The sequence below is a fragment of the Panthera leo genome, chromosome C1, assembly GCF_018350215.1.
Source record: "Panthera leo isolate Ple1 chromosome C1, P.leo_Ple1_pat1.1, whole genome shotgun sequence".
NCBI lineage: Eukaryota > Metazoa > Chordata > Mammalia > Carnivora > Felidae > Panthera > Panthera leo.
In genome coordinates this window covers 84,819,335-84,842,530 of record NC_056686.1, presented here as the reverse complement: position 1 = coordinate 84,842,530, position 23,196 = coordinate 84,819,335, and the positions used below count along the sequence as shown (strand labels likewise).

At 41.0% G+C, this 23,196-nt stretch overlaps 1 protein-coding gene across 2 annotated transcripts in view; it reads right to left on the bottom strand.

The window, feature by feature from the left end:
• SLC35A3 (solute carrier family 35 member A3) overlaps positions 1-2,152 on the bottom strand; it is a 52,465-nt gene extending 50,313 nt beyond the window's left edge. The window contains exon 1 of one of the 2 annotated variants that reach the window (XM_042953027.1): positions 2,029-2,152. Coding sequence is in view for 1 of the 2 variants with exons in the window: in XM_042953022.1 (XP_042808956.1) it covers positions 1,523-1,540 (18 nt within the window). In the remaining variant the exon portion in view is untranslated. Of the gene's footprint in view, positions 1-1,522; positions 1,657-2,028 lie in introns of those variants that run through there. The other variant, XM_042953022.1, reaches the window with a different exon arrangement.
• Between the last annotated feature and the right edge of the window lie 21,044 nt (positions 2,153-23,196).

The following is a 23,196-nucleotide window of genomic DNA, read 5'->3' as shown; positions in this document are numbered from 1 at the left end:
GGCACCTGGGTGGCTCAGTTGGTTAAGCATCCAACTTCAGCTCAGGTCACGGTCTTGCCCTTTGTGGGTTCAAGCCCTACGTGGGGCTCTGTGCTGACAGCTCAGAGCCTGGAGCCTGCTTCTGATTCTGTGTCTCCCTCTCTCTCTGATCCCTCCCCTGCTTGCTCTCTATCTCTTTCTAGAAAATAAATAGACATTAAAAAAAATTTTTTTTAAAGGAGGTGTCAACTTCCAGTTATAAATAAAATAAGTCCTGGGGATATTGTACAGCATGGTGACTACAGTTAATAATACTGTATTATATATTTGAAAGTTGCTAAGAGAGTAGATCTTAAAAGTTCTTATCAGAAGAAAAAAATGTGTAATTACGTGTGGTGATGAACTTTAACTAGACTTATTGTGGTGATCATTTTGCAATATATACAAACATCAAATCCTTATGTTGTACACCTGAAATTAATATAATGTAACATGTCAATTATATCTTAATAAGAAATATTTTTTAAAAGAAGGTGGCATTAAAGAATAAGTAGAATTTCTACAAAGATGGTAAGGAAGACCTTCCTTGTAAAATAAAGGATACAAGCAAAGACCAAGGCAGGTAGGCATAGACCATGTTCAGAAATAACATTTCCAAGCAAGTACTGTGGTTTTGCTAAAAAATAGAATTGTGTGGGATACAGTAATTTTAAAAAATGAAAAGGATATATCGATCTGAGTGGAGCTATGAACAGCTCCAACTGAAGGCTTTGAATGCCACCCTAAATCATCTTACATTTGTTTGGGAGCCAATAGAGGGTCACGGAATATTTCTGAGGGAAGTAACCAGGGACTGCATAAGCTCCCTATCTTTAAGAAGCAGTATGGAAGGGAGTGACTGGAAGAGGAGCAGATTGAGGGAAGCAAGTTCAGTTTGGAAGTCACTGCTATAGTGCAAGTAAGAGGGCAGAAGCACCACATTTCGCACACAGGGAGTGGGAATGAAATAGGGGAGAAGCAAATTGAAATGCTGAAAAAAGTAGAATCTATACTTGGGAGGAAATGTTAAGACCAGAAATGTAAACTTAAAAAGTCATTACCTTAAAGGAAACAACCCGAGTTTTACCAATGAAAATAAGAGCACCAAGTGAGAAACTACCACATTTCATCTTTAACTATCCAAGCTGAATGCTGACGGAAAACCAAAAACTCTGATTCCACTTTCAAATACTGCATGTAATAGGCCATAATAAAAGATTCAGTCTTTTCCACTATAAAGTAATGAAGTGTAAGTGGTTTGCTAAGCAAGGCCCATTACATTTATTATTATTTTTTTGGCCCATTACATCTAATATCATTCTTTAACTCATGTGAACCAGCATTCCCGAGAGGTGTTTAGTTGGTTTAAATAAATGTTAACATCTTACCTTCCTCGACACTCAGAACCCTCCCCCAACATACACGCGCGCACACACACACACAACCTGTTCTGATATTAATCTCACCCAGCTTCGGACAGCCCTTGCCTATGTACTACCCTTACCAAGGACAGCACTTCCATTTCCTTAAGTCCCTGCAGCTTCTTGAGCGCAGGGTCCTGGTCTGGTGGATCAGCGACTACCACGAGGCTACACTCGGAGCAGGAGCCCAAGGTTCGTTTACTGAAGGAATGACCGCCAACCGGGCCCACCGGCCACCTGGCCCCGCACGCCCCGGGCTCTGAGGCTCACAGCGACGTTTTCAGTCGCTTGACACACCCCTTTCCTCGGGCCCTTTTCCCTCCTCCACCCAGCACATTCCGCACGTCTTCCCTCGGAGGTACAAACGCGTCACTTCACCCGCTCCCACCCTTGCTGAGTTCGACACGGTCCCCTTCACTCGGACTTTCCATCAGCGCCCCCGCACACCTTTTCCCCCTCCTCCTCCTCCCGGAGCTCCTCCGGGCCCCCGCCCCCCAGCCCCCCGCCAGCAGCCTCTCGCGCCCCGGCCGGCCGCCGCAGCAGCCGGCTGCCCTGCGCCCGCCGCCCTCCAGGAGCGCGCCACGCTCACCTCCCGCGCAGCTCGGCCGGCTGCGCGCACCCCGGGCGGCGGCTCAGCCCCGCCCGGAGCCCCGCTGGGTCCCCCGCGACCCCCGACGCGCAGAGCTTGCCGGCTCCTGCCGCCTTCGCCGCCGCCAGCTGGTGCGGCCCGGGCGTTTCCGGGTTCCCGCGGTCCCGTCCCCCAAATGCTCCGGCTTCCGCCTCGGCCCGGGCAAACGCAGTTCCCGGCTCGGCTCCCGCGGCCCCAGCTTGGCACTTGCCCGCTCTGTCCCGAAAGCGAGGCACCTGGGCAGCCCGGCGGGCAGCTCCCGGTGCAGGCTTCACTGTCGCGTCGCCACCTCGGGCACTGCCTCCTGCTGGATGTGTTCCAGGTGGAAGAGTCAGATGGAGCGGCTCCCGCCCGCGGGCTTCTGCGGGCATGTCCGGTTGTGGAGGGTGCCAGGTATCCAACTGGGAAAGGAAAGGCAAAGTCCTTTGGGGCAAAGGACCCCGAGAGGGGGTGGGGAGGCGGATCCAGGAAACCAGCCGTAGAAATAGTTGTCGCTGTCACTGAAAACGAGATTAGCTCTGGAGCAGTCTGCCACCCAGGAGCCTGGAAGAAGTCTTGAGTTGGAAATGACCACCTTCTCCCACCCTCGCACCTTGAGTCTGGGGACAGCCCAAAGCGGCGCCAGCAATGCGCCTAGTGCTATTAACCAGGAGAGGGGAAGAAACAACAGCAACAAAAGACAAATGGGTCCGGAGGATCTCAGAGTCCTAGGGGACTAACCCCTTCCTGGCTTCACGGATCCCTCACACAACACTAGCTTTTAAAGGCCTTCTGATATCTTTGTTGGAAACCGTCCAGCCACAGCAGCCCATTCTGATAATGAACAGGCTGGAATTAATATTCTACATCCAGTTTGGTCATCAAAGAGTAGGGCAGGACTATCCCTTTCCTCTTAACACAATGCCTGGATAAATTAAGCCTGCATCTGTTTATGTTGCGCATGATTAAAACTACCTCCATAGAGACAGGGAGAGAACAGAAAAATAAAATTAAGCAACTGTGTTAGAAAAATAACTGGCTTGGGGCTGGCTCAGTTGGAGGAGCATGCGACTCTTAATCTGTGGGTGGTGAGTTCAAGACCCACAAGGGGTGTAGAGATTACTTTAAAAAATAAATAAAACTTTAGGGGTGCCTGGGTGGCTGAGTCAGTTAGCTATCTGACTTCAGCTCAAGTCATGATCTCAGGGTCTGTGAGTTTGAGCCCCTTGTTGGGCTCTGTGCTGACAGCTCAGAGCCTGGAGCCTGCTTCACATTCTGTGTCTCCCTCTCTCGCTGCCCTTCCCTCCCTCATGCTCTCTCTCTGTCTCTGAAAAATGAATAAACCTTAAAAATAATAATAAATAAAACTTTAAATAAAAGAGAAAAAAAGGAAAAGAAATGACTTTAAATTTTTCTATGCTATGACCTTGAGAAAATCCCTGGATGGTGAAATATATATTAGATATTTTTTTAAGGAGATAGAAGTTTATTGAACACACCCAAGGGAGTGGTGGGCAGGACAGCAGAGGAGAGGCTGTCTGCTGAACTATATATTAGATCTTAATGCTTGTCCAAATAATTTGGAAACAAAATATGGCTAATATAAAATGATAATAGCTATGCACTATCCTAAGATATCTATATTTTTTAATTCAAAAAATAGTAGGTAGTCAGTAAATATGAGTTGTTTTAAGGGGTTGTAAGGGGAAAGAAAGATGTAAATGTTTTAAAAAATATACTAGCTGGAAAAATATACTTTAACACATGAATAGAATTTTTTAGATACAGAAAGACCTTTCAGTCTGCACAGAAAGCTTTAAAATGAGAAAGATGAGAAGTGGAAGCACTTTTAATTATGAAACAGTAACATATGTCTTGGCATCTGGGACAGGCTTGAAACTGAAAATGACCAAAACTCTATACAAACAAAAGCGACAATGAAAATGGAGGGCCAAATATATGAAACACGCACCTGATGTAAAGATAGGAGCCCTAACACTGATGACCAAAGTAATACTTCCATTAATCTTTCCTAGCTTTACTATTTATACTCATAATACCTACTGAATTGCTTTGAGTTTCCCTGTATATAGCATCCATGGACTTTTTTCCTATTTCTCATGCTGTTCGCTAAGTGTAGAATATGTTTCCACTGCTCCTTCATATTTTTTATAGCTAGCCCCACTCCACTTTTAATTCTCTGCTCAGATATTATCACAGACTTGAAGCCTTTTCTGGCCTCCTTCCTCCCAGGGGTCTGAACTCCTTCTCTGTGGTCTCATAGAGACTTGAGGAATCCTGTGCATACCTAGATAATTTCACTTCATTGCATTGTGATCTGTTTGATATCAATTCTTTCTGCCTAACACTTGCCTTGAGATCAGTGCTATCCTATTTATCTCTGGATCTTCAGCATTTAGCATACTACTTAGCACATGGTGGAAACTCAGTACATATTTCCTGAACTGAATTGGTTGGTAATAATGTCAAAGACAAGCCAGACAGTACGAAATTTACCAAGGAAGAATGTGAGCAGAGCCTGAAGTGCAAATCAAAGAAGTTAAGTCAGTACCAAGGTCTAAAGCTCTTTTAATAATAATTTAATAGAGGTGCCTGGGTGGCTCAGTAAGTTGAGCACATCTAGATCTTGATTTTGGCTCAGGTCATGATCTCAGGGTTTGTGGGATAGAATCCCGCATTGGGCTCCTGGCTGAGTGTGGAGCCTGCTTGGGATTCTCTGTCTCCCTCTCTCTCTCTCTGCGCCCCCCCCCCCCGCACTCTCTCTCTCTCTCTCTCTCTTTCTCCCTTTCTAAATACATAAACATTAAAAGGAAAAGAAAAAAGAAATGCCCCAACCTTTTGTTTTCCAAAGTTCTTTCACCTTTTTGTGTTCTGAGAAATGGCTTACGATAAAGAACCACCTTTTCCCACTTAAATAAGATTTGCTATCCAACTTATTCGTGGTCCTCATAAAACTCGCAAATATCTCCATCGTTTACCCATGACAAGCCCCTTTTACAAGAAACCTGATGAGGTGGGCAGACTCAAAACATCTAACTTCCATTCTCTGTCTCATGATTGATGAGCTGAGATTAGAAATGCTTGTATGCCTGAAACTAGCTATACACAGAGAAAACATCCTGTTTAGCTAACTAAGTGAGACTTCAATGCTTGCAAAACACCTCCAACTACAAATCAATCTGCATGAATACTGAGACACTCATTGCAAAGCATAATTTTTAGCTTACGCAATTTTTATGTACTTTTTGCCTCTCATTTTTATGTGAAACAGAGAGGCCATATATTTGGATCTGTTAAAGAATGTGTTCATTTTTGCAGCCCCGGGATGTGTATGGCTATAAAAAGTTATAAGTTGTATATTCATAAGCTCTGCTGGTCTGCTGAAAATAGTAGTGTGTTACAGTCAAAATTATCTAACCTCTTAGAAGTCACTGTGGTTTAAAGTTATAACCAATATATGCGAATAAGTCTCAGCAATAATGACAGAGAGGAACAACATTGCAATAATGACAGAGAGGAACAACATTGTATGCAAGGTTTTCAGGATGACTTTTTGTTAAGCAAAAAGAGAGTAGTTTTGTGCCCAAGTAAAATGACTCTTTGTACCACAGTGAGAAGGAAGAAAGTGTAGGAAAAAATCCAAATGGATATATAAAGTTGTAGAAGGTTCTCAGAAAGGAAGTTTTAATTGTGGTGGTCAAAGCTGGATAAAGTTTAATTGAATAATATTTTAATAAATAAAAGTTTAATAGAATAATGTTTAAAAGAATAATGTACATTTAATCAGATATGATCACTTTTAAGGAACTATGGTTAATTTTATGACGCTAATGCTTACAAAGCATGCTTAGGAAAACTAGACTTGTATCTGTTTTATAGGGTGAGTAATGAAGATCACTGCCTCGCAGGCCTAGGAAACTTAGGATATTTTAGGGAATCTGAGAGGAGAGTTCACCCAAGTTTATATGTGCCACAGATGAAATCTGATGGCAAGTTCTTGGCTTGGCTCAAGAGGCTTTTAAAAGCATACTCTGACATCTCTTATTAAACTTTCAACAAAGCAAATTGAAAGAGCACTATGTGAAAGATTACTATTTTTGCTGTGACTGTGTAAGTAATAAGACCAACTTTATTTTATGATCAAGAGTCACCTTTCTAGGGGCTCTGGGGTGGCTTAGTCGGTTAGCATCTGACTTTGGCTCAGGTCATGATCTCACGATTCTTGAGTTTGAGCCCCGCGTCGGGCTCTGTGCTGACCGCTCAGAGCCTGGAGCCTGCTTCAGATTCTGTGTCTCCCTCTCTCTCTGCCCCTCCCCCACTCACATTCTGTCTCTCTCTGTCTCTCAAAAATAAATAAACATTAAAAATAAAATAAAATAAAATAAAATAAAATAAAATAAAATAAAATAAAAACAATCATCTTTCTTGGAATGCCTGGGTGGCTCAGTTGGTTAAGCGTCCAACTTGATTTCAGCTCAGTTCACGGTTCCTGGGTTTTGAGCTTGGCATGCTCTCTCTGCCCCTCCCCCTACTTGTGCTCTTTCTCTCTCTCTCCCTCTCTCAAAAGTAAATAAATAAACTTAAAAAAAAAGAATAATCTTTCTTTGCCAATATCTTTGATTAAAAGGGGGAATGCTTGTAGAGAGAAATTTTGTATTTCAGTGCAAAACTATAGCACACTCTTCAGACTCTAGTCCCAAGTTAGCAAAAGTTGGGTTATCAGACTACAGCCCTGTTCACTGCCTTTACTCTATTTAGGCACTTTGTAAATTTCAGTAAGTTGGTAGATATGCAGACTATGTCTTCTCTGGTGGAGATTTCAGTGAATTCTCCCTGCTTGTGGAAAAACCAGTTTGGGTACCTTCCTGCAAATCCGACCAGAAGTTATCCTATTACCTTGCACAGAAATCATTAACACTTACCAGTTCAGTTCTAGATTCCTTCGATATCTGGCTACTACTCTCTAAACTAAATTTTCCAAATTTTCTCCCTCTTGCTTGACTCAATGTGTTCAAGAACTAAAACCTGACCACCCATACCCCTTTTGTGTGCTGCAAAGGCCTTTCCCTTCAGGATCTGAAGAAGCGCTGTGAGCTAAAGCCCGGATGACTTCATTTAAACCTTGAAGAGCTCAAGCGTTTATCATCATAGTAGACCATGCAGGGTTGGATTACTCCCCGGACAAGCCACTGTCTGGATCAAAAAGGAAGCTTGGCAAGATACTGGGTTACACATGCCCTTACATAAGAGGCAACCAAATTGTGAATGACATCACCAAGAGCCTCCACACCTTAGCTTTCAAAGAACTCAGTGAGTGGTGCTCCACCAACTTCTTAGAATCCACTGGACACCAGGTTCTCTTCTGAGGCTATTTACTTTGGTACAGACTTTCACATTTATGTTTCCCCTTTCAGTTTATTTACTTATTTTTATTATTCATTTTGAAAGACAGAGAGAGAGAGAGAGAGAGAGAGAAAGAGAGAGTGAGCACAAGCAGGGGAGGGGCAGAGAGAAGGAGAGAGAGAATCCCAAGCAGGCTCCACACCATCAGTGTAGAGCCCAATGCAGGGCTCTAACTCACAAACTGTAAGACCATGCCCTGAGCCGAGATCAAGAGTTGGTCACTTAACTAACTGTGCCACCTAGGTGCCCTTATGTTTCCCTTTTCATTTCAGGCATTCCATTTGATTGATTGATTGATTGATTGATTAATTGATTTTGACTGACTTAGAGAGCAGGCAGGGAAGGGGCAGAGGGAGAAAGAATCTCAAGTAGGCTCCACTCCTAGCACAGAGCCTGATAAGGGGGCTCAATGTGAGGACTGTGAGATCATGACCTGAGCCAAAATCAAGAGTTGGACACTTAAGTGACTGAGCCACCCACGTGCCACTCAGGCATTCCCTTTTAAAAGATATCTGATGGGGATGATAGTATTTTATTATCTAAAATTAAAAATAAATAAATAAATAATACCTGATTAAAAAAAGATATCTGATGTCTAGGACTTTAAAACAACTGAACTTTTTCATGACCTCTCTACAAATGGTTCATGTAATTTTACAGAAACAATATCAAAAAGAGACCTTAAGAGATTATTTCTTGGACCCTACTTGGCTCCACTTAGGAATTTATTCACCCCTCTGAGTTGTTGAGCAAAAAGTGATATTCATTCACCTTGAACAAAAGATATGTTGAACTCCACCTGAGCCTTGTGCCCTTGGAGAACAGAGTTAAGATACTCCCCCAACCACCACACAGCAATCTCTTGTGTTCCAGGAAAAGGCTTATGGCAAAGACATAACCTTTTCTGTATGACTTAGATAAGACTCACTGTCCACTCTTTCTCATGACCCCTATAAGACTTGAGGATAACTCTACTATTTATCTGTGACAAAGCCAAATATATACCTTTCCCTTTTCTCATGAACCTGCGGACAAGGCCAAATAGACCCTCCTACTTCTTGTTCTTTGTTTCATGATCGATTAGCTGAAATTAGATTCTTTTCCCCCTGAAGCCAGCTGTGCTGGTGCATTTTAGGTGTCAGCTCCGCTGGGCTAATGGATGCTCATATAGCTGGTAAAACATTATTGCTCTGTCTGTGAGGGTGTTTCCAGAAAAGATTAGCGTTTGAATTGGTGAACTGAGTAAAGTGGTGGGTGGGCTGGGAATCACCCAATCCTTTGAGGGCAGAATAGAACAGAAAGGAGAAGGAAGGATGAATTAACTCTCTGCTTGAGTTGAGACATCCATCTCCTGTTCACAGCTCCTGATCCTCAGGCTTTTGGACTCAGATCAACTTTACATCATCAGCCCCTTGGTTCTAAGGTCTTTGGACTCAGTCTGAATTATATCACCAGTTTCCCTGGTTCTCCAGCTTGCAGATTACAGACTTTGGTCTTCTTGGCCTTCATAACTGTGTGAGCCAATTCCTTTAATGAATCTCTTCGTGTGTGTGTGTATGTCTGTGTGTCTGTGGACACACAGACACACACACACAGACACACACACACACACACACACACACACACACACACACACACAAATTGGTTTTGTTTTTCTGTAGAGTCCTGACTAATACACTAGCTATCCACAGGGAAATAAAATATCCTGTTCAGCTAACTGAGTGAGACTTTCCCTGCTTGCAAAACAAGTTTAACTGTAAATCACTCCATCTACAACTTGTTTACTCCTCTTTATGAAACTCTAAGGCAAAACCACCTGCTGAAATACTCTGATCTTTGGATCTGAATGCTCTCTCTTTTGCAATAGCTTGAATAAAATCCATGTTCTTCCCTGTCCAGTTTTTGTCTTTGACAATAGCAAGAGGAATTTTGTAGATTATTTAGGATCTCTATAATCAGTGGACTTAAAGACAGGGAGACCATACTTGGTGGGTCTAACCTAAACAGGGGAGACCTTGAAAAGCACTGCATTTTCTCTAGCTAGCCACAGGAGGGGAGATTAGAGAGACACACTCTATATGACCAGCAAAAAAGTAGGCATCCATGTCATTAATTGCCTATGGGTATGATATGGCCTGAAACTGCAGGAGGCCTTTAGTTGCTGACAGTAGTCCCAGCTGATACACAGCCAGGCAGTGGGGTCTTCAGTCCTTCAACTATAAGGAACTGAATTGTGCCAACAAAGAGATAGTCTTGGAGAAGTTCCTCAAGCCTCAGATGAGAATTGCAGTCTCACCAACACCCTGATATCACCCTGGAGGCTGACCAGAGATCCCAACCACATCATGTTGGACTTCTGATCTACAGAACTGTGAGTGAATAAATGAATGTTGTTTCAAGCTGCTACACAGCAATAGAGAATGAACACAACCCCATACAAACCGTTCTGCATCTTCACTGATCTGCACCTTTTTTCCTTTCTTGGTGCTTGACACCTCTGTGCTATGATCCCTCCGCTTTCTGCACGCTCATTGACAGATGTCTTACTCTATTGATTGCTCATATTGTTACTCTTCCTCTGGTTCATTCCCCTCAACATATAAGCATGCTTAAATCTTTCCTATTAAAAAGAACACCTTCGGGGCACCTGGGTGGCTTAGTCGGTTGAGCGTCAGACTTCGGCTCAGGTCATGATCTCACGATTCCTGAGTTCAGCCCCTCATCTGGCTCTGTGCTGACAGCTCAGATCCTGGAGCCTGCTTCCGATTCTGTGCCCCTCTCTCTGCCCCTCCCCCACACGTGCTCTGTCTCTCTCTGCCTCTCAAAAATAAAGAAAACTAATTAAAAAATTAAAAAAAAAACCCTTCATCTGACCTTATCCTATACTGATCTCTTCTTCCTTTAGCTGTCAACTGATTTGAAAGAATAGTAATCTACACTTGATGTTTCTACTTATTTCTTATTTACTACTGATCTGTTATAGTGGGGCTTTTAAACATACTATCAGAATTGGTCTCAGCAAGGTCACCAGTGGCCTCAGTTTTGTTAAATGCAGTATATGACTGTCACATTTGATCTCTTTGTTGTGAGAAATAAGCCCACTGACCCAATCAAAGGAGGGATGTGGAGACTGGGAGCACAGTGAAGTGAAGCTTTAATCAATGTTCTTGCAAGACCCGGTGTCTGATGGACCGGCACACTCCGGGCAGTCACAGCAGGCAATTTATCTCCTAGCATGTAAGTCCCTCCCCTGTTCTTCATTGGCTGAGTACTACAGAGGTTACAGCCTTACCAGACATTGCTTATGCCCATGTAATTCAAAAAATAGTCTTATTGGAACAAATGTATATTCCCTGAGGTGTCCCAGAGACTTTCAGTCCCTCCTTCCTCTGTTCTTTGGCACATGCTCATTGCAAAGCCTGCTAAAATAAGCCCGTGAAACCAAGAGGGGAAGAAGAACCAGAAAGTGAAGTGTCTAAGGGTTTGGGATTCCATTGTGTGTGTGTGTGTGTGTGTGACGGGGCGGGGGGGGGTGGGTTGTACATATTTCCAATAGCTTGTAAACTTATTGTTAGAGAGCACAGCTTTTATTTGGTATTTCCAAAAATGAATCATCGCCCTTACTTGTCCCATCTTTTTTGTTGTTGTTGTTGGGGGTGGGGCTGAGTTTCAAGAAGGGGCCCTGGAAGCTCTCTGCTGAGTCAGCTCCAGGTTCAGAGCACAGCCTTGCTGGAGGTCACTCAGTGAGACGGGCAGCTGGAAACACACTTGTGGACCTCATGCTGCTTAGTCAGCATTGATCCAGCCTAAATCCAAGCCAGTTCTGGTCTGGAGTGTCCACTGATCTTTCTCCTCTACAACTCTCATTCTTCTGCCCGGACCCCCTGCTCTCAGAGACCCCAGGCAGCTCAGTGTGGGCATACAGGGGGAGCAGAGGTGGGATGGATGGAAGAGATTATTAGTCTCAACGTGCACTATCCAGAGTTTGAGTCCCACATGGGATGAGCTTGAGCCCCGCTTTGGGTGAGCCCTGCTTCTCTCTTTCTCTCCTTTTCTCTCTCCCACCTCTGCCCCTCTGGTATCCCCCCCCCCCCGCCCCTTACTCACTTGCACCACCCCCCTCAAAAGTAAATAAAAAAATAAACAAAACAAACAAACAAACAAACCTGCCCTATCCAATATGACAGCCACTAATCATCTGCAGCTATTTGAATTAACATTAAATCAAATTAGAAACCCACTTTCCTCAGTTACCCTAGCCACATGTAGCTAGTGGCTCTCATATTGGACAGCACAGTCTAAGGCGTTTCTATCCTTGCTGAAGACTCTGCAGCCCAGTGCTGCACCCCACTTCCTGATAAAAGTGGGGCCTGAAGGCTGACAAGGGCACCTTCTGTGCACTGCCCCACTGCCTCCAGTAACAAGTCAACTTAAAGGAGGCATCCATGGGTGAGCCCCCGGGGGCCAGGCTAGCTCTACAGTCCACTGCATGAGGCACAAACTTCCATCTCCTCAGAGAGGTCAGGCTGAATTTCCATTTTTTCCAGATCTTCATGGTCCTGCTTATTCTTGGGTTGGGATAAGCTGCAGACACTTCTTTTCCTTCTCTGATAAGTGTTACTTTATCGATACTCTCCTGCTTTCCATAACACCACTCTCTTGTCTTTTCCCTCATTTCTCTGATGATTCCTTTGCTTCTTCTTAGTCTCTTTTATGGGAATCCTCTTCCTCTACCCACTCCACGCATTAACAGTGATAGCTCTGATTTTTAGGGTTTTGCACTCCCTTGCTACTGCACCTCACACACACATTTGTGCCCACACACACCCCACACTCCCACACCTCCCGCACACACATACACTCTCCCTCAATTTAACTGGGATTCAGTTCTCACGAACAAGTTGCTGCAATGGCTGGTAAGTGATCTCCTTCTGTTATTGCTCATGTTCTCAATTGTACATATGCCTCCCAGTAGTGGCTGTCCCTGCTCTACAAACATCACACCCCCTTCCAATGCTGCTTCCACCCTTCAGCAGATAGAAACAGAACTCAGGAGCTCCAGACCCTCCACCTCCTGTTTATTTTAATTTTTAATTTCTTTATTTCTTTATTTCTTTTTAAAAGTAAGCTCTATGCCCAACATGGGGCTCAAACTCATGACCTTGAGTTCAAGAGTCTCAAGCTCTATACTGAGCTACCATGTGTCCCTCCACCTCCTATTTAAATTGGGCAGTTACCATGAGCAAAGTGAGCAAACTGAGGTCTGCAGTGAGGAATGCAATGCCTCTCCCCCGCCCCCCGCCCCCTTGTTTTATCTGCAGTTAGAGGGAGTGTCTAGTTAGTGTTGCTTGTTGCCTGATGCTTCACTACATTTAGGAAAAATCATTTCTTTTTTTTTATATAATTTTTTTAACGTTTATTTATTATTGAGAGACAGAGACACACAGAACATGAGCAGGGGAGGGACACAGAGAGGGGGAGACACAGAATCCAAGGCAGGCTCCCGGTTCTGAGCTGTCAGCACAGAGCCCAATGCGGGGCTTGAACTCATAAACCGCGAGATCATGACCTGAGCTGAAGTTGGACGCTTAACCGACTGAGCCACCCTGGCACCCCTAGGAAAAATCATTTCTTGCAGCCTTGTCTCTCTCTAGGACTCAGACTTAAATACCCAGGGAGAAAAATGGAAATAGGGTTCATGGATAACCACTGAAATGTTCTTGAAATGCTGCTCCCCTCTAATGGCAAAGTTCTTCTCAATTCTTTACTGAGTCAAGTTCATTAAACTAGTTCTTCATCCTTTAGGAAGAATCTGTTCCCATGAGGCTCCTAAGACCGTGAAGGCAGGTCTCTCCATCATCACATCAGATAAGCCCTGATACTTCTGAACCTCCTCTAAGGGGCGACTAGGGCAAAGTTTCTCAAATGATCCCAGTGACGGACCAATCCTTTCCCTTCCAAATCATCTTGGATTGATACTTTTGGTAAAATACAATAAAAAAGAAGTGCCAGAAAAATGTGATAAAAATCAGTCCGATCACGCAATGCCAGACTGCTATAAAATTTCCTAAGTGCTTGTACTCAGTTTCTATACTTCTCTATTTGTAGACCTGTAGTACCCTGTTTGTTTCCCTACACTGGTTTGTGGAGCATTCTGAGTAGCCCTGGTCTGTGGAGAGAAGGGAGACCAAGGTGCAAATGTTGTCTGCCATCTTGAGCTGTATCCTAGTTACTATTTTTTCAGGATTTATTTTTTTCTTCCAGCTTCTGGTGAACTGGGAAGGTGATGACCCTCTTTATTTCATTTGAACTCCCTGCTCTCTATTTGTGGGTGCCAAACCTTTTACTTTCTGAATTATTTTTTGATCATAAACGTTCCTCTAAGTCTCCTCTCTCTTTGGTTGATTGCTCCTTAGTAATGTTGACATCTTCACTGGAGAGTGTGAGAGGTATTTTGCAGGGAGTTAAAATGCATTGTCAGCATTTTTTGTAGCAACTCTTGTTAGAGGTTAGGGTTAAACACAAGTTTGAATGTGATTTGTGAATTTCATTTTACTTCAGAAAAATATTACTGTATTCTTGATCTGAAGGATCATCCTTTAGAGCAAGACTTAGCTGACACAGAACGGAAATAGTCCTCTAAGCAGGTGATAAATGCACAGCGGGTGGGCACTGGACTCACTTACATCAGCCTTTTCATCTACACTCCAATGGTTCTCTTTCCTTTTCCAATTTTCTTCAACTCCTTTTTTTTTTTAAATGTTTATTTATTTTTGAAGGAGAGAAAGACAGAGTGTGTGCGGGGCAGGGGCAGAGAGAGAGGAAGGAGACAGAATCCGAAGCAGGCTCCAAGCTCTGAACTGTCAGCACAGAGTCCAACACAGGGCTGGAACTCAAGACCTGAGCTGAAGTTGGACGCTTAACTGACTGAGCCTCCCAGGCGCCCCTCTCCAACTCTTTATTGGGTAGATGGTCTTAATCTCTAGAGCTCTTTTCCAGGCTCCGGATTTTGAATCATGACGTGAGATTCCCAATTCAGAAAAATTGAGGAGGAGGGAATTATCCGTATAAACGAAGCCATATTCACAATTGTTTTCTTTTACATATAAATCTCTGGGTCATGAACATGAAAGCAATGTTAGACCTGAAGTTTTTTCACTTTTGTTATTCGAAAACACCAACTTTGACTAGAAAGGACACTCAAGAGCAATTTGTGATCATTTTTGAGGAGAAAACAAACAAACAAAACCCCTTCAACACCTCTGGGATCTTTTTCTTTTCTCCCAATACCAAACAGAAATGGATATATGCCTAATTCTTCCTTTACAACTTGTTTGAAGAGGTTTAAAATGCCAGTTTTAAGAATGCTACCAGTAAAGAAAGGACCAAGGTTATGGACCTCTCCTCTTAGTAATAAGCTGTCATATGTTAGGTATGGTCATGTCTCATATTTTTAAAAAATTTCTCTAGATACTTGTGCCCTGAAAGTCTCTGAGTTGAGTAGGAGAGGCTCTCATCCAAAATTGACTGAGAACAAAACAGGACAGGATTGAGTTACTTTGTTTACTAAAGGGAAAAGATTAAACTTTACAGAGTCATATAAAATGCTGAGACATTTTATAGAGTCTACAGAAAACAGAGCTTGCCTTTCAACCTCTCCAACTTCAAATACTTTGCAATGAGGAAATGTCTCCCATGTTTCTTTACTCAGTATCCTACCCACCCCTAACCGTAGGAAATAATTGAAGGCAGTGGGAATTTTGTCATCCTGACCCAAACTGGCTACATAGAAATACCTTACCTCTTAATACTGTAGTAGACATTGTTATCCAAAGAGACTTCATGTAAAAGTGTTTTTTTTCCCCTCCCATATAATTACTAAAGTGAAATTAAAATCTCTTTACTGGTTGCAAAAAAAACAAAAACAAACCCTCTTCAATTTTCTCTTGAATTAAAACTTCTCTTGAATTATTATTGTTACAATTATAGTATTTAACTTTGGGTTTGGGGCCTTGGTTTCATTTTTCCCTCCAGCTTTATTCTGATATAATTGACATGTAACATTGTGTAAGCTTAAAGTGGACAATGTGATATTTGCTGTAAATATATATTAAGAAATGGTTACTGAAATAAAGGATTTCTTTTCAATAAGGATGCATGAATGAGCTTGCTGATAAAGAGACATAGGTAGGGCACCTGGGTGGCTCAGTCAATTAAGCAGTCGACTTCAGATCAGATCATGATCTCCTGGTTTCTGAGTTCAAGCCCCGTGTCCAGCTCGTGCTGACAGCTCGGATTCAAATTGTTTCAGATTCTCTGTCTCCCTCTCTCTCTGCCCCTTCCTGCTTGCACTCTGTCTCTCTCTCTCAAAAATAAATAAACGTTAAAAAATTAAAAAAACAAACCAAAACTATGTTGTTTAAAAAGAGATGATAGCAATTGGAGAAATTCCCCTTTCTTGAATGGAAATGTGAAGAATTTGTAAATTCACATTTTCAACGTGAAGAGACAGCTATTGTCATAATTGGCACTCTTACCGAGCGATTTGTTAAAAAGTCATCGCATTTCTTTTAGAATCAGTTAACTCCTTTCCAAGGGTAATGTCACCAACCCCAATAGGGAAGTTTGGGAGAATTTGGAAAGGTTTATGTAAAGACTGACAAGGCAGAGCAGAATAATTATGCTCACTATTGATCCAAAAGGAAAGCGAAGTTTCATTTATGACAGGAAAGATGTCCATAGCTTACAATTTATATTAAACTTACTATATAGTTAGATATATTATGAAATTGAAAGAAAGCATACATATCCTGATTTCACCTGGCAAAGGTCCGAGGTTGGTAGGGTAAAAGAGTTGGTTCCTCCAGCCTTAGGACAGTGCAGTTCTTGGTGAGTCGGGTGGTGAGCTGAGCACACACTGCCCTCTGGTGGCGCTCGCCCGAGTTTGCCCAGCCTCCAGAGTCGCCCTCAGTAGAGACCCGCGCATCTCTGCCTGTACAACACTCCTGGATCTTCAGGGGGCTTGTAGAATGGCTCTGCAAAGGCCTTCTTTTCAAAATTAAACATACATTTAAGAATATGGCAAAAATAAGAGAAATCTTAATTGTACCTAAGTTTTCTAAGATGGCTTTTTGTGACATTTGAGAAATGACTAGTGCTTTAAAAAAATTTTTTTTTTACGTTTATTTATTTTTCAGAGACAGAGAGAGACAGAGCACAAGTGGGGGAGGGGCAGAGAGAGAATGAGACACAGAATCCGAAGCAGGCCCTAGGCTCTGAGCTGTCAGCACAGAACCTGACCTGGGGCTCAAACCCACAAACTGTGGGATCATGACCTGAGCCGAATTCTGGTGGTTACTTTACCTCGTCTGAGCCACGCAGGCACCCCGAGAAATGACTAGTGCTTTTTAACTGAGGAGTTCTGTTTAAAATATAAAAAAATTACCATGTTCCATAGAAGTCAAATACTACTTTAAATAAATGCTCATATTGTTTTGATGTGAATTCTAACTTTATTGAATTCCATGACCTCTCCACCATAGGGTCGATTTTATACCTTTGTCCAAATGACATAGAACCCTCTGTTGTCACAAGAGGGCAAATGGCAGCATTCATCAGGGAAGTTGCCCAGAGGCATCCAGCTCTTTTCTTATATGGTAGAATTATGGGGAAAAAGATCTCCGAACTAGGCAATGTTACATCTGTGTAACATTGGATAAAGCACTTAGGTCCTAATTTTTTTAGAGAAATGTATAAAAAGGGGTGTTGTGTGTGTGTGTGTGTGTGTGTGTGTGCGCGCGCGCGCATGACAGAGAGAGAGAGAAAGAGAGAGAACTGATTACAGATGAAAAGACTTAGGATATGCTAGAAGCCTATATAAAACTCAAGCTAATTATGTAAATATAATTAGGACAAACAGGTTTACGGATCAAACGGAGTAATAATTCTATAAGCATAAATTTAGCATAAATAAAAACCAAGACTACTTCACACAGTAGATGGTCTCAAAAACCTTAAGTGGTAAAGCACAAAATCTAAGTTCAGTTACAATTGAAAGAATACAAGGGCTCTGTAAAGGTTTTTATGGCAGAGGTGGGGAGACTTTTTATTGATCTCTAACCTACAGAAAGAAAAGTACATAAATTTTAAGTGTGCAGCAAGAATTGTTAAGTGTGTAGCTCAAGTACAACTGTGACCCTTGTACAACAAAGGGGTTAGGATGCCAATCCCTTGTGCAGTCAAAAAGCTGCATATGACTTTTTGACTCCCCCAAATATATATTTTTTAATTTTTAAATGTTTATTTTTGAGAGAGAGAGAGAGAGAGAGGGAGAGAGAATGTGAGCAGGGGAGGGGCAGGGGGGCGGGCAGGGCAGAGAATCTGAAGCGGGTTGTTTGCTGACAGCAGAGAGCCTGAGTGGGGCTTAAACCCACAAACCATGAGAACATGACCTGAGCTGAAGTTGGACACTCAACCAGCTGAGTCACCCAGGGCCCCCATGATTCCCCAAAATCTTAACTACTAATAGCCTCCTGTTGATGGGAAGCCTTACTGATAACATAAATAGTTAACACATATTTTGTATGTTATATATGTTATCTACAGTATTCTTACAATAAAGTAAGCTAGAGGAAAGAAAATGTTATTAAGAAATAATAAGAGAGCGGCTCCTGGGTGGCTCAGTCAGTTAAGTGTCTGACTTTGGCTCAGGTCATAATCTTAGGGCTCCTGAGTTCAAGCCCTGCAGTGGGCTCTGCACTGACAGTGTGGAGCTTGTTTGGGATTCTCTCTCTCTCTGCCTCTCTCTTTGCTCCTCCCCTGCATGCACTCTCTTTCTCTCTCAAAAATATATAAACTTTAGGAAAAAAAAGAGAAATACGTTTAAAGTACTGTACTTAAAAAAAATCCATGTATAAGTGGACTTGTGTCTTTAAAATTTAATGTGTTAAATACATTTTAAAAATTTAAATATAAAATTATTAATTATAAAATTTGTTCTTATTTCAACCAAGCCATAAAATTTGCAATGAATTTAGACAATATGAACTTTGACTTCTTGTTTTCCCAAGATCAAGCTTTGGAAAGTCAAGAGAAAAAATAATTTGGAGAAACCACTGATTAAAATAAGTGAATAGATTATTGTACACCTCTGCTCATATCTAGGAGACAATGAGCTCACTTTATACCTGAGAAATGATAGAATGTACTTTGTCCAGTAGTTGCTAGCCTTGGTTCCTGATGACCATGGAACCAGTGTATTAGCTTTGGATTGCACACCTCTGCACCTCAATCTCATGTAGGGCACTGTCATTTGGGTTCTGTCACATGCCATCAATCTCTTTTTTTTTTTTTTTTTTTTTTTTTTGAGAGAGAGCATGAGCATGAATGGGAGAGGGGTAGAGGGAAAGGGAGACAGAGAATCTTATGCAGTTTCCATGCCCAGCATGGAGGCTGACTCGGGGCTCAATCCCATGACCCTGCGATCATGACCTGAGCTGAAATCAAGAGTCAGATGTTTAACCCACTGAGCCACTCCAATGCCCCACATGCTGTCATACTTAATCCTGATATACCATGGGTTGCCTTCATGAATCTTTACTTCTCTATAGGGTAGGTATTACTATTATTCTTTTTTTTTAATTTTTTTACTTTTTAATTTTTTTTATTATTATTCTATTTTAAAGAATAAAATAATTTAAAAATATATATAATATGTATATTATATATATTTATTTTATTTATGTATTTAATTTTATATTTATTTTTTATTTTATTTATGTATTTATTTTATTTTATATTTATTTATTTTTGACAGAGGGTTCGCTGGGAGGTGCACAGAGAAAGGGAGAGAGAGAATCCCAAGCAGGCTCCACAACATCAGCACAGAGCCCAATGTGGGGCTCAAGCTCACGAACCGTGAAATCATGATGTGAGCAGAAACCAAGAGTCGGATGCCACCCAAGCACCAAGTATTACCATCATACTTTGTTTACAGTTGAAGAAACAAAGGCTCAGAGAGGCAAGTAATCAGCTTTGGAAAGAGCAAAGTGTCATTGCACCAAGACTGGAAAGAGATTGGGCCAGATTGTAGAGGATCCCAAATGTCCTCTGAGCAGTGATGGGTTATAATCAGTGTTCAAGAGAGATTTTCCTCATAGTTCTATGAGAGTCAAAGTAAGTTGTGACCAACAAAGAAATTATTATATTAGTCTGAGCATAAGACAAGAGTGCAAACAGAAAGAGGGGAATAGATGAGAATCTAGTCAGGTAAACGTGAGACTTTTGTGAACTATCGAAGGTGATGTGGAGTTAAGATGAATCATTTTTGGAGCACTTTTATGTTACAATAAAAGGTGTCTAATAAGACTTGTGCTTAGTTTTGCACTTTCAAAAATCATTAATTACCATAAATGTTAACATTGAACATCTGCAGAGTTAAGTGCCATATTTGTTGGTAAACTTCCATAGATATAGCCTGCTTCCTTTAGTATTCTTCATGCCTGAGAGTGAATTCTAACTTCTTACCAAAATTTTCATGTAGCAACTTTGACAGTTGGCCATCTCTTAACCATTCTTATCCTTATTGTCTGACTTTTTTCTGCCTTACCTTGATAGGACACTTATATTTGCAAATGTATCCAAGTTGTGTAACGTAACCAATGCTTGGCACTTGGGGTCTGAATATTTAGCCAGAAATAGATCAGTTACCTTATTAAGGCAGATGACTGCAGATACAGCATTTTGATCGGGTGATAAGGGATTATGTCCAGACCTAAATAGAGCAAGATCTAATGCTTTCTATAATCAGGTGGCAACTGATAATAGCCATGCTTGACCTATGGATGGATGATGGCAAGAACTGTGAAACCTTCAATTTTGAGGATCTTTGGGAGTTGTAGTAGGAAGACTAAGGGTGGAGTCTTGGTTCAGTAATTTATGTGTTGTGTGACTTAGGGCATGACTCTTTTTTTTTTTTTTTTTAATGTTTATTTATTTGAGAGAGAGTGAGCAAGTGGCAGAAGGGCAGAGGGAAAGTGACAGAGAGAATCTCAAGCAGGCTCTGTGCTGCGGGGTCAATCTCATGAACAGTGAGATCACGAACTGAGCCAAAACCAAAAGTCAGATGCTTAACCAACTGAATCACCCAGGAGCCCCAAGTCTGAATTTGTTATTCCAACTAATTGGCTGTTAAGTTGAACCCAAATGGATTATGTACATAATAGCAACAAAAAACATAAAAATCAGTAAGAATTTCAGCAAGCTAAAAATTTTTTTTGGATGTTGTTAGATGAAATTAAATACTGTCAATGCCAGTTCTAATCACATTAACTTACAGTGTGAGTATACGTTTAGTAAAAATAGTAAGAGAATACTTTTCAGATATGTAGAAATACTTAAGAAGAACAAAGGAGGGTACATAATACAGGATTCTAAGAAAGGGGAGTAGGGGATTGGCAAGAAAGAACTCTAAAAATATTAAAACAAAATATTATAATAGTTAAATGAGTGAACGGCACAAATAATTCCAATAGTATATCCCAGAAATTAAATAATTGAAAAAAGGAATCACTACCAGTCATATTCAATTCATGAGTGTGGAATATAACAATTTGGAAAAAACCCAAGTAATGTCTCACCTCATTCCTGGACACTGCTATAAAACACTAAATATTAAATCAGAAGAAAAAGCTTATTAAATTATTAAATGAAGTTGATTAAATTTTGAAGACATTGAAGAGTTCACAAAGATAAACATGAAAAGACTTGATTAAAGAAAAATCAAATGCTTTTTGTAAGTTAAACAAAATACTTTTAACCAAAAAAAAAAAAAAAACCAAAAAAAACCAAGGAAAATATTAAGAAAAAACTGTAGCCAAAATGATAAAGTATCAGTATTCCTTAATAGTTCAAGGCTAATACAAATGGAAAAAGAAACAAACTAAAGAATGTGCTTCAGTTTATTATTTTGGCACATTGATCAGTTTGACAAATTCATTCATAAAAACTGTTTGATAGAAGTTTGGATTTCTATATAATTTTTTATCTGAAGATAAAGAGATATATTTGCAGGAAAAATGAAGTAATTAAGGCAAAGACTAAATGGATCAACTTTGGTCACTAGATGTTATTCTTTTTTAAAAAATTTTTAATGTTTATTTATTTTTGAGAGAGACAGAGACAGCGCATGAGCAGGGCTGAAACAGAGAGAGGGAGACACAGAATCCGAAGCAGGCTCCAGGATCTGAGCCGTCAGCACAGAGCCTGATGTGGGCTCAAACTCTTACGACCTGAGCCAAAGTCAAGACGCTTAACTGACTGAGCCACCCCAGGCACCCCACTAGGTGTTATTCTTATATTATAGTTAAAAGTGAAACAATCTTTCTGGCCACTACAGGAAGCACACATCTACATTATATCAATCCTAGCCTACGGTATTTGCCTTTTAGCAAGTTGATGAAAGGTAAATAAAAAGTTCATGGTAGAGTAAAAGGTTTCAAGAAGTACCAGGAAAGTGTATAGTTGCTAACCAATCTAATTATGTATCAAGAGTATGTTTTGGGGCTCCTGGGGGGCTCAGTCGGTTAAGCGCCTGACTTCAGCTCAGGTCATGATCTCACAGTTTGTGAGTTCGAGCCCCACATCACACTCTGTGCTGACAGCTCAGAGCCTGGAGCCTGCTTCAGATTCTGTGTCTCCCTCTCCCTCTGCTCCCTCCCCTGTGTATGCTCTGTCTCTTAGAATTAAGTAAAACAAAATTTTAAAATAAGTATGCTTTGCTCCTAATTTCAACTTGGCTAATTAAATACATTGCCAAACAGCCTAAAATTCTTCTTTTTCTTTCTGCCCTCATACATCCTGCAAAAAATAAACACCCAAAAATAAATACCCAAAATAAGCAAGCCCTGAATAAATGGTAGTGGCATCAAAAGATCAGTTAACTGGTAAATAATGGAATGAAAGTAAAATATAGTCCTTTAGAAAATATTTTTATTTTCTTGGCACACAGACATAAAAATGACATTTCTTACTAGATGTAGCAGTTGAAGACATATCAGAAATGGATTACAATTCACATAGGTTTTATTGTCCACAGATACGATGACAGGTCTAATGTTTCCTCAACTATCCTTGAAACATTAAATTATCACAGCATATTGGCTCTACTGGGAAACTTACGTCTCATGTTAAAGAGTAAGATTGATCTGGATTAGTGAGGAACCAAGGCATAGAACCATTACCGAAACATAATATAATGGTACATCATCCAACATCATTCAGGAATGAAGCATTCTATTTAGATGTTCTTTAGTGAAATGACATTTATGCCTCTAAAGTCTAAAACCATTGTTTTAACTACCTTTGATGAAATAATGTCTAACATGCCTTCTTAAACTTTAAAAAAGATCATGCACATTATCACAATGTTCTTTCCCTAATATTCCTTATTGGAATATCAACCACTTAATTTTCTAGTACAACATGATATCCTTAAAAATTACTGAGGTGGGGAATTGCCTTACAACCCAGTATGGTTATGTTTTAGAAGTTCTCAACTTGTTTATCTATCTATCTATCTATCTATCTATCTATCTATCTATCTATCTACCTACCTACCTACCTACCTACCTATCCATCCATCTATCCATCCATCCATCCATCCATCCATTCATCCTATTTAATTGTCAACTATTACTTCTTGCTTTTATTAAATACATTGGTTTTCGG